This window comes from Arvicanthis niloticus, chromosome 9 (genome assembly GCF_011762505.2).
Source record: "Arvicanthis niloticus isolate mArvNil1 chromosome 9, mArvNil1.pat.X, whole genome shotgun sequence".
Classification (NCBI taxonomy): domain Eukaryota; kingdom Metazoa; phylum Chordata; class Mammalia; order Rodentia; family Muridae; genus Arvicanthis; species Arvicanthis niloticus.
This window is the reverse complement of record NC_047666.1, coordinates 65736600-65748990: the sequence shown is the minus strand read 5'-3', so window position 1 is coordinate 65748990 and position 12391 is coordinate 65736600. Positions and strand designations below refer to the sequence as shown.

The window sequence follows — 12391 nt, the reverse complement described above, 5'->3', positions numbered from 1 at the left end:
TAAAATATACACATAAGACATTTGTTCCCATCCAAAAACTTACCTGTTCTCTTCACCAAGGTCAATAGAATCTTCAGCCTCTCACCCTGAGCCTCAAGGCATCTCGTCTTATCATTCCATGCTTCAGCAGGCCGGGAAATCTGCCAACAGACCCTGGCCTGCCTTGACTCTACCTGGCAGGCAGACTCTCTCTCTCTCTCTCTTTTTTTTTTTCTTCCCTCTGCTTCAGAGAAGTGGCAAAAGGCTCCTGAGACCAAATGTTGTCTGGCCTTGACACACACGTGCACAAGTTCATGTACCACCCTGTGCACGCGTGCACACACATACACACGCACACACGAGCTGTATCTACTTTCCTAAAGTGTTCCATTTTCTTCAGACTTCCACTCATTGCTCATCTTACTGCTGGTCTCTGCTGGCATCAGTTATTTGCAGGTGACTTGGTGACTATGGAAGTGCAAAGTAACAGTCACCTTTAGTGCATATTTTAGTGTAGTTGAGAATACAGAGCAGGACCAGAATGCCCGTCTCTTACACCCTGCATTTGCTGCTGAATGGTCGTAGAACCACTTGGCCTCACTTAGAGGTGTCTCAATGTCCTCAGCCCGGACTAAACTGGATCCCCGAGATCCAATATCAAAATCACAGACAGGGAGTCTGATTGCTCAGGTCAGGTCAGGTATCTTCCGGATGTATTGGTTGATGGTCATGGAAACGTCGTACAGAATAATGAAGTCCCCTCCCCAAGATAAACCACAGTATATCCGAGGCTGGCCTTGCACGATAAATGTATAGAATGCTTCTTAGTGTGCTGGGATGTTGGTTTGTGCTACTGCACTCATTTGAATGTTTCTATTGCTTTGCTATCTTCCTTCCTTCCTTCCTTCCTTCCTTCCTTCCTTCCTTCCTTCCTTTCTTTCGAGACTGGGTCTCTCTATAGTCCTGGCTGACTATAGTCCTGGAACTTGGCTGACTTCTAACTCCCAGAGATCCTTCTGTCTCTGCATGCCGCCCCTCACAAAATAAATAGAGAAGTGTAATGAATAATTTTAAACAGTTTATTAAAGCTGTCATCTTGAACTGAACCCTCCCTTTTGTCCTTCTCATAACTATCCCAATATTTCCTTGTCACACACCAAGTCATTTATCGCTCCTAAGCTCTGTCACTGTCCCTTCACTCAGGTGTATTTCTCACATTTGGTAGCCAGGTTAACCATTCCTTCCCTGTGTTTCCTCACTGTAATGTGTCTGAGACCCTCAAGCAGCTGTTGAGGAGCCAGTACAGGATTCACGAGTGTGCAAGTGAGGATGGAAATAGATACATCTCAGGAGATATGCAGGGAACCAGGAGACATGACAGGGACCCCACAGGGAACCAGGAGTGGGCTGCACCTGGGAGGAGGAGCTGCTCTTCTGAGTGCTCCTTGGTTTTTTGTTTGTTCCTTTGTTTAGTTAGTGGGATTGAACCCTTAGCCTTACGTGTGAAGCCTTCTACCTCTGAGCTATACCCATAGCCAGTTCTGTTTTGTCTTTGAGACAGGGTCTTACTGTGTAATCCTGGCTGTCCTGGAACTCACGCTGTAGACCAGTCTGGCCTCAAACTCAAAGAGATCTGCCTGCCTCTGCCTGTCCAGTGCTGGGATTATAGGCGTGAGCTACCACCTCCACCACCGCCTAGTCGTTTGTTTCTAACAAGAAGTCTGTCTCAGAATTGGGAGTGTGGTTCAGTGGTAGATTACTTGTTTAGACTGACCTTTTCAAAGCAGGAGATGATAGGTTAGATAGGCAGGTAGATGATGGATGGATGAGGTAGATGTTGGATGGATGAGGTAGATGATGGATGGATGAGGTAGATGATGGATGCATGAGGTAGATGATGGATGCATGAGGTAGATAATAGATGGATGGATGAGGTAGATGATGGATGGATGAGGTAGATAATAGATGGATGGATGAGGTAGATGATGGATGGATGAGGTAGATGATGGATGCATGAGGTAGATGATGGGTGGATGAGGGAGATGATGGATGCATGAGGTAGATGATGGATGCATGAGGTAGATAATAGATGGATGGATGAGGTAGATAATAGATGGATGGATGAGGTAGATGATGGATGCATGAGGTAGATGATGGGTGGATGAGGTAGATGATGGATGGATGAGGTAGATGATGGATGCATGAGGTAGATGATGGATGCATGAGGTAGATGATGGATGGATGGATGAGGTAGATGGTGGATGCATGAGGTAGATGGTGGATGGATGAGGTAGATGATGGATGCATGAGGTAGATGATGGATGCATGAGGTAGATGATGGATGCATGAGGTAGATAATAGATGGATGGATGAGGTAGATGATGGATGGATGAGGTAGATGATGGATGGATGAGGTAGATGATGGATGCATGAGGTAGATGATGGATGCATGAGGTAGATGATGGATGCATGAGGTAGATGATGGGTGGATGAGGTAGATGATGGATGGATGAGGTAGATGATGGATGGATGAGGTAGATGATGGATGCATGAGGTAGATGATGGATGCATGAGGTAGATGATGGATGGATGAGGTAGATGATGGATGGATGAGGTAGATGATGGATGCATGAGGTATATGATGGATGCATGAGGTAGATGATGGATGCATGAGGTAGATAATAGATGGATGGATGAGGTAGATGATGGATGCATGAGGTAGATGATGGATGCATGAGGTAGATAATAGATGGATAGATGAGGTAGATGATGGATGGATGAGGTAGATGATGGATGGATGAGGTAGATGATGGATGGATGAGGTAGATGATGGATGGATGAGGTAGATGATGGATGCATGAGGTAGATGATGGGTGGATGAGGTAGATGATGGATGCATGAGGTAGATGATGGATGGATGGATGAGGTAGATGGTGGATGGATGAGGTAGATGGTGGATGGATGAGGTAGATGATGGATGGATGAGGTAGATGATGGATGCATGAGGTAGATGATGGATGCATGAGGTAGATAATAGATGGATGGATGAGGTAGATGATGGGTGGATGAGGTAGATGATGGATGGATGAGGTAGATGATGGATTGATGGATGAGGTAGATGATGGATGCATGAGGTAGATAATGGATGGATGAGGTAGATGATGGATGCATGAGGTAGATGATGGATGGATGAGGTAGATGATGGATGGATGAGGTAGATGATGGATGAGCAGGCAGATGGGTTAAAAGGGAGCCCAGAGAGATAGTTTAGGGGAAAGAGCACTGGCTGCTCTTCCAAAGGACCTGAGTTCAGTTTCCAACACCCCCATGGTGTTCACAACCACCTGTAACTCCAGCTCCAGGAAGCTGATGCCCTCTTTTGGCTTCCAATGGTGTCAGTCTAGGGATTCCTTAGTACTTGTCTGAGGAACAAATATTACTAATGCCAGACCTTGTTGATTTTGAGACATGGAGAAGCCCCAGGCTGTCCTCAAAATCAGGGCAGTTCTCCTAGCTACCCCTCCTCCTGTGCCCCAATACTGGCATTGCAGGTGTGAGCATGGTCATGGTGGTAACAAGGAAAAATAACTTAAGTACCTTGGGTTGGGAACTGTGACACCCAGATTCTGTTTCTCTTTCTTAGAAGTAGCTCCAAAAAAAAGTAAAATAACCTGATTTTTAGGTTCAGTTTAGGCTCTGGTTGTCAGACTTGGGCATTACTCCCTGAGTCTCTGTTTCTTCATCTTCAGCATGAAAAATGGGGCCTGATTCAGAGGGTTGCTTTAAGGAATCAACAAAACAAGACACGCACACAACACATAGACCAGGTTGTTTTGAAACATGCTGAGTACTTGATAAACAGTTTAAAACAAAGAGAAAGAGCCAGATAGGACGTAGTGCACAGGCTTGGCAGGCTCAAGGCCCTGGGTACCATCCCCAACACAAAACAAAGAGGGAAGAGGGAAGAAAGAAGGCAGAGAGGGGAAGAAAAATCTCTTTAGCGTGGGTTTGTGTTAGCATTTTTTTTTTTTTTTTTTTGAGACAGTGTTTCTCTGTATAGCCATGGCTGTCCTAGAACTCACTCTGTAGACCAGGTTGGCCTCGAACTCAGCATCTTTTTCTTAGCCTTTGTGGACTCTGATTTCCTCTGGGCCCTTAGAGCCTGTGTGGTAGTGGGCGGGCCTTTGTGGTAGTGGGCGGGTCTGTGTGGTAGTAGGCGGGTCTGTGTGGTAGTGGGAGGTCCTGTGTGGTAGTAGGTATGCCCTTGAGTGAGAGTAGACAATACCTGGGAATGGACACTTCCACTAAGGCAGAGTGGATTGGTTGTAATTAGCCCCTGGGAATGCATGCATGGAAAAAAAAATGAAGTAATAGGCAGGCTTTCAGAACGATTTTGTCTTTATGTGCTTTCTTTTTTGTTATTTTCGAAACAGTGCCTTTGAAGATGAGACCCTGAGACTTCGGCAGCTGAAGCTGGACAATCAGGTGAGGAGGGGGCGGGGCTCCCAGAGGACTGCACAGCCTCGTGCTGAAGTCCCTCCACGGTCTCACAGAAGGACCAGAGGGGCAGGGTCACTCACAGTTACTCATTAAATAGTGTGTGAACTTAGCAGTTGCTAGGCCAAAGCTCTAGGCTATGGCAAGACCAGAGCCGTTTGAAGATGGTAGCAGTACACTGGCTTTGTTAACCATCAACGAAGATCTCCTAGCTGCTATAAGGCTTAGAAGGATGTTGTAGCTGGGCATGGTAGCACTAACTGGGAATCCCAGCACTAGAGAGGTTGAGACAGCATCCTGGGAGTTCAAGGCCACTCTGAGCAATGTAGTATAAAAAGAATTATTTATTTTAGCTAGCTCATATAAAAGACACACACACACAAAAACAAAAACTGTGGTATTTTATTTGCAAGCTGTATGCCTAGATTGGGCAGGTTCTGTGCTATGCTCACCTATATCCAAACCGTATGTCCCTTGTTACTGGCTGTTTGAGTCTCCCCTGGGCTGCTTCTGCTCCATCAGCCTGTCCTCGGGGTGCATTTTTCCTGGCCACGTGCTCATGATCCATCCAGCCTCTTGGCAGCCTCCTCCTCTCTCCAACTTCTTCCCTATCTCCACCTCCTATGGTCTCTCCAGACCTATCACTCAATTCTCAAGTCCCGCCTTTCTCTCTCTCTACTGCCCAATCACAGGCTCTAGCTCTTATTAATCAATAACTTTAAGTTGGGGAGTAAGGTTTACACAACAAAGGCTGGTGAGGATGCTCTCGTCTGGATAGCAGCCAGATGTTGGGGTTCATAATTAAGCATTTGTATACATAGCAACAGTCCGACCCCCAACAACATAGGGAAACCGTATCTCAATATATAATATATACCCAAAATAATAATGATAATAAATGAGGAAATAAAAGTTGCACTGGCCTGTCTCTTGTTGCTATAACAGAATACCCAAGACTGGGTACATTGTTTTTAAAAAGAAACTTACTTAGCTCACAGTTTTCGACACGGAAGTGCAGGCTTTGACAGTTTCATCTGTTTGGTGTTTGGTGAGGGCCCCTGTCTTAGGTTTCTATCTACTTATGCTGTTTATCTATCACTAGGATAAACAGCATGGCCATACTCACCTTACAGCCAGTAGAAAGTGCACTATAGGCATGTCTAAAGGTGCATCTTAAAGAAAGGCATTTTCTCAATTTTCTCCCTCTTTCCAAATGACTCTAGCTTATATCAAATTGACATAGAACCAGCCAGCGCAGCCCCCTAGGTAACATCACAGCGTGGCAGAGAAGCAACAAGGGAAACAGCCGAGTTTCTTGGGATGGGGGATTGGATGGCAAGCCCTGACTGGCCTCGGACTACAAAGATCGGCCTGCCCCTGCGTCCCCAGTGCTGGGATTGCAGGGATGTTCCACCCTGGCTAGCTGTGTTTACTTCCTTTACTGGACTAATTATAAGATCCAAGGGCAGACTATAAGAGGCACATTCATTTTTGATTGACACATAATAACTGTACACATGTATGGGGCACTGTGATATTTCATGCCAAGTTTATATGGATGTGTGTTTGTTCTTGTGTGAGGAAGTCATAGGACAGCCTGTGGGTCTCAGTCCTCACAGGGCTGTAGGTGGCACAAGCCATCTAGCCATCCAGGTTAGCTGGCTCGGAGCTTCTACAGAATCCCTGTCCCTGCCTCCCATCTCCCCATACGGACGGACACCTGAGGATTATGGCCACTTGATCTACTGCATTTAATCTCATGCTCCCAAGTGTAGGAGGAGGCTTCCAGTCTTCATGCACTTAGTATTGGCTCCTAGCATCTCAGTGGGTGTGAAATGCATCTCAGATTTCATCTCCCTAATGACTAAAAGTGCTAAACTGTTCATAACTCCAAACAAACAAACAAACAACAAACAAACCAGGGTCTCACTGTATAGCCCTGATTGTCTAGATTTCCAGGCCCAGATCTGACTCCCTCTGAATTCTGTGGGCACCAGGCATGGACCGGAGCACATACACACATACGTTCAGGCAAAACATTAAGCACAAAATAAATATAATGTAAAAAATAGTGTATGTGACAGTGCTTTCCTTTCTATTGTGCTGGAGTCTTTTTCTCCTAACCCTTCATTCATGTCTTTTCGCCTGACTCTCTTGCTTTCTTTTTCTTGCTACTGGTTTAGTTTGGTTTGGTTTGGTTAACTTTACCTTTACTTAACAACCAGGGCATGAGCTCCTGGGATCAAGATATCCTCCTGTTTCAGCCTCCGGAGTAGGAGTAGCGGAGACTAAACCAGGGTCCGCAAACTCAGAGTCCCCACCGCTGTAACCACATCTTTGCACATACAACGTGTGTAGGTTGGTTTTTTTGACAACTCAACACAAGCTGGAGTCATCGGAGGGAACAATTGAGAAATGGCTCCCATCAGATTGGACCGTAGGCAAGCCTGGGGTGTGGGGGATTTTCATGATTGATGGTTAGTGTGAAAAGATTCAGCCCACTATGGGTGGTGCCATGCCTGGGATGGTGAGCCTGGGGTGTCTGAGAAAAAAACTGAGCCAGCCCTGAGGAGCAAGCCAGCAAACAGCCTTCCTCCAAGGCCTCTACTCTAGCTCTTGCCCCCAGTTTCCTGTCCTGACTTGACTGTAAGTGGAAACTAAGCCTCTCCTCTCCAAGTTGCTTTTGGTCATGGTGTTTAGCCCTGCAACAGTAACTAAAACACAAAGCAAATGTCCTGCCCCACCCCTGCCTCTTTATCGTGCTTTTACCCACAGACTCCTTTGTTCTCTGCTCAGAATGTTCCAGGTGCCTTTTCTTTCTTCTCACCTCTGTCAAGGTCATTTGATTTTGAATTTTGTAAATGGAATAAGAATATAAAACTAAGGTTGGCCTTGGGGGTGCATCCCTGTAATCCCAGGATTTGGGAGGACCGGGCAGGATTAGAAAATCAGTCTAGGATACATAGGAATACTCCGTCTTAAAAAAAAGAAAGAAAGAAAACCTTCCTGAGTGTTACCACACCCAGCCTGAGTGTTTCCAGTTCTTGTGGGGAAAAAAAGTGATTCACAGTAGCGTTTAGAAGGATTAGTGGGAGTAGGGTGGGGGGGAGGGTTCTAGAAAAAACAGTCTAAGCTATTCCAAAAGGGTAGGTCTCATGTTGTAATGCCAAATTTTCTCTCTAGAGGGCACTGCTGGAGAAGAAGCAGAGAAAGAAGCGCCTTGAGCCACTCATGGTACAGCCAAACCCAGAAGCCAGGCTGCGAAGGTTAAAGCCAAGGGGTAGCGAGGAGCACACGCCTTTGGTGGACCCTCAGACACCGGGCAGCGATGTCATCCTACATGGTGTGTATTTAGACAGTGCCGCCTCTGACTTAAGTTCAGTTTGCATAGACCCGCGATAAGGCAGGAGGATGCCGCGATGCTACACAGGGGCAGGATTAGCATCCTTCCGAAGTACCTTCAGAATCTTTACAGTCGCATTCTGGGTCTTTGGGAGAAAAAAAAAAGCCTATAGGATGCCTTTAAGTTTAAGTTCACTCCAGAACTATTGATTTTAATACAAAATGAATTCTTCTCTCTGAATTGAATGAATGAATGAATGAATGAATGAATTCTCAAAATTCTCCAAATGAATGAAGGTTCTGAGGCTGAGCCATTCCCCCAACCTCTTTGCCGAAGTCCTAGGTTCTGAAGGACAGCTTGAGTCGCCAAGTCTGTTAATAGAATGGGTCCCAGTCCTGGAGAAACGTGCTTGTGACGCTAAGGAAAGAGGAGGCCGGGGGTGTCTGGGTAGCCCCATGAACACACCCTCCAAAGCATCCAGCTTCATTCTGGTTAACTTTCACCCTTTGTCTTCCTCTGGGCTCCTAGGCATCGATGGTCCAGCTGCGTTCTTCAAGCCGGAGGCTCAGGATTTGGAAAGCAAGCCTCAAGTTCTCTCAGTGGGCTCCCCTACCACAGCAGAAGGCGGCACCGAAGGAAGTGCAGATGGGGCAAGCCCTGTGGAGACAGCCTCCAAGCCAGACCTTCAGGAGATTCTCCAAAAACACGGTGAGGGTGGCGCTGAGCTTAAGACCGGGAATTCTCCTTTCTCTCACTGGCTTGTATTCTAAGTGGCCCAGGCTTGCTTTGTGTGCCAGCATCGTTGACATGGAAGTGGTGCTGCTCAGCAACAGTAGCTGCTCATGCTGTTGTCTGAGAAAACAGGTAATGGACTGCAGCACAGCCGTTATTATACGGAGTTTTCCTTTTGACAGTTATCCATTGCCTACTCCTGCCTGTTGCTCGGATTCTTTTCTGGGGGAGCCCCTGCTAAGGTGCCAGTGTCAACCTGAGGGCCAGGTCCACCAGAGGTCACTCCGTGGGAATCATGTTTATTTACAGAGCATGGGGGAGGGGTTACTTGGGAATGGGAGCTTTCCCCCAGCAGAGCTCAGCCTAAAAGCCTCACCCAGCAGACGTGAGGACTTCCCTTAGCCTCACAGATGGAGCCTTCCCCGCTAGCCTCCCCAAGGCTTGCAATTACAACAGGTGGTAGACAGAGACTGGCTACTCAGGTAAGGGTCTTAGGACCCTCCCCAGCCCTCTGTGAGGGACTGTAAACAGTCAGCCAGCCCACCTTGGATCTCCTTTGTAAGGGGGTTCAGCTAAACACCCCAGGATGGTAGTAGTTTAGCTTGAAGGATAGACACTCACAACACCTTTTTTTTTTTTTTTTTTTTTTAGCAGAGTTGCTCTTGACCACTTTGTCCACTACACTATAGTTCTGTGACAAGAGCCCGTTTCATTAGACGCTGGTGTTACAGAGGGACTCTGCATTTCAAAGTTCCCCTGAGATCTCTTTTTCTCCTTAAAAACAATTTCACAGTGCCTGGTTTTGCCAATTTTTATCCCCTGTTTTTGAGAAAGGGTTTCTCTGTGTAGCCCTGGCTATCCTGGAACTCACTCTGTAGACCAGGTTGGTCTCGAACTCAGAAATCCGCCTGCCTCTGCCTCCCAAGTGCTGGAATTAAAGGTGTGCGCCACCACTGCCTGGCAATTTTGTTTCTTTAAAACCTGGTTTCTTTTTCTTTTTCTTTTTTCTTTTCCTTTTAGACAGGGTGTTGTTATGTAACCCAGGCTGGCTTTCTACTTGAGGTCCTCCATCTCAGCCTCTTGAATGCTAAGATCATAGACCTTGACCACCATGCTATATACCTGCCCTCCAAGTGAGAAACGTGAAGGCCAGTAAGGAACGGCGGATGTGAGGTGCTTGCATTGCCAGCTTCCCCCAGGGAGCTGGGTCCGGAGAGTTGGCTGCAGCATGGTAGAGTAGCTGGATACTGACACAGGTTCCTATGTTCATCTTTCAGAAAATAGGCCCTGAGCATCAGTGAGCCAGCTTAGCAGTTAAAGACACCTGCTGCCAAGCCTGAGCCCCAGAGTTCAGTATCCGGAGCTCCATGAAGTGGGAGGAGAAAGTCGGCTCCTACAAATTGTCCCCCATACACATACCTATCAATGAAATAAATGAATTTTGATTTTAAAGAAAAAAGTTCTGAGGGCCAAGGAGTTGACTCAGTGGGCAGAGTAACTTTCTGGCCTACCTAACAACCTGAGTTTGACTCCCAGGACACACATGGTAAAAGGAGAAAAACAATTCCCACTGAATAAACAAATTAAAATGTAATTTTTAAAAGAAAATTTCAAAAAGAAAACAGGGGCCAAGTGTGGTGGTGCATGCCCTCAGCACTCAGGAGGCAGAGGCAGGTGAATCTCTGAGTTCGAGGCTAGCCTGGTCTACAGAGTGAGTCCAGGACAGCCAGGAATACACAGAGAAACCCTGTCTCGAGAAAAAAAAACAACAACAACAACAAAAAAAAAAAAAAAAAAAAAATAAAAGAAAAGAAAAGAAAAGAAAAAAAAAGAAAGAAAGAAAGAAAGAAAAAGAAAGAAAAGAAATGGGTTTATTCTGACAGGCTTTGTGGCCTAGGGGTGCACCTCAGTTGCTGGAGTGTTTGCCAACATGTGTGAAGCCCTGACTTTGATCCCAGCACTGACAGAACTATGTGTAGAGACGCATGCTTGCAGTCCCACCACTTGGAAGACAGAGCCTTATAAAGCAAGTTTAAGGCTAACCTGGACTACATGAGACCCTGTCTCAAAAATAAAATAGTTGTTTCTTTGTGCTAGAGGTGAAAAGGTACCAGAGCGTCCCTGGATGCTCCTAACCCAGACTGGATGGTATGCCAGCTTCCCAGAGGAAGTGCAAGGAGGCCTGACAGCACAGGAGCTGGCCCACTGAGAGGGCAGCCATGAAGCCAGATGTGGTCCGATGGGAGAGAGGGAGGGAGGGAGAGTGAGTGAGCAGGGCGAGCCTGGAGGGCTCAGAAGGGTGAGTTCTGGGCATAGAGATGTAGGGTGCAGTGGCACACGCCTTTATTCCTAGCACTCAGGAGACACAGGCAGGCAGATCTTGGTGTGTTCGAGGTCATCCTGGTCTACAAACTGAATTTAGGATAGCCAGAGCTACATGGTGAGACTCTTATCTCAAACAAACAGGAAAAGAAGGCACAGATTCCATAGGAGGCCATAGCAAGACTTCGGAGTTTGCCTAAAACATAATAGGAGGTAGTGGTGAGACAGGTCTCATGTAGCCCAGGCTGGCCTCGAGCTTGTCTTGTAGCCAAGGATAGCCTTGACTTCATAGTCCTGCTTCTGCCTCCTGAGTACTGGGACTACAAGCATGTACTCTACCAGACCTGGTTCCAGTTAGCAATTTATTACTGCCGCTGCTGCTGCTGCTTCTATTATGATGATGATGGTGATGGTGATGGTGATGGTGATGGTGATGGTGATGGTGATGATGATGATGTGTGTGTGTGTGTGTGTGTGTGTGTGTGTGTGTGTATGTGTGCACGCGCACATACCTCGGCATACATGTGGAGGTCAGAGAGCAACTTTAGGGAGTCAGATCTTTCTACCATGTGGGTTCCAGGAATTGGTCTCAGGTTGTTAACCTTGGCAGCAAGCACCTTTACCCAGTGAGTCATCTTGCTGGCCCCACTTGGGAATGTCTTAAGCAGGAAAAAAAATTTTTAATTCCTCTTTTTGGAACCGGGTTAAGACAGGGTTTCTTTGTGTAGCGTTGGCTGTTCTGAAACTCACTCTGTAGACTAGACTGGCCTCAGACTCACAGAGATCCACCTGCCTCTGCTCCCAAGTGCTGTCTGCATCGTCAGCCTGTAAAGCTCTTTCTTTTCTTTTTTTAAATTTACTTTACATCCTTACCACAGTTCCCCTCCTTCCTCTCCTCCCAGCCCTGACCTCTCATGTCCCCCTCCCCCTCCTCTCTTCTCCACTCCTCCTTTTCACTTCAGAAAAAGGGGGGGACCTTCCGTGGATATCACCCAGCCTCGGCATATCATTATAGTAAGACTAGGCCTATCTTCTGCCATTGGGGTAGCCCGGTAGGGGAAAGGGTCCCACAGGCAGGCAACAGAGTCAGAGACAGCTTATGCTACCTCTGTTAGGGGTCCCACATGACACATGAGGATCAACTGTACTGTGTGTACGAAGGGCCTAGGTCCGTCCCACACGTGCTCTTTGGTTGGTCTCTGTGAGTCCCCTCTGGGCCCAGGCTAGTTGATTCTGTGCATTTTCTTAGTGTCCTTGATTCCTCTGGCCCCTTCAATTCTTCCTCCCTGTCTTACCCAGGATTCCCCAAGCTCCGCTTAATGTTTGGCTATGGGTCTCCGCCTCTCTTTCCATCATCAAGTGCTGGGTGCAGCCTCTCTGATGATGGTTATGCTAGGCTCCTATCTGCAGGTATAGCAGAGTATCATTAGCAGTGCCAGGGGTGGGCTCCCTGTCATGGCCTGGGTCTCAGGCTGGACCAGACATCGTTCATTCCCTCAGCTTCTGCTCCATCTTTAC

General features: G+C 47.0%; 1 protein-coding gene across 1 annotated transcript in view; it reads left to right on the top strand.

Annotated features, from left to right (window-relative positions):
- Tulp3 (TUB like protein 3) overlaps positions 1-12391 on the top strand; it is a 40266-nt gene that overhangs the window by 13996 nt on the left and 13879 nt on the right. The window contains exons 2-4 of the mRNA XM_034512448.2: positions 4413-4464; positions 7660-7819; positions 8348-8527. Of these exons, the coding sequence (XP_034368339.1) occupies positions 4413-4464; positions 7660-7819; positions 8348-8527 (392 nt within the window). The remainder of the gene's footprint in view (positions 1-4412; positions 4465-7659; positions 7820-8347; positions 8528-12391) is intronic.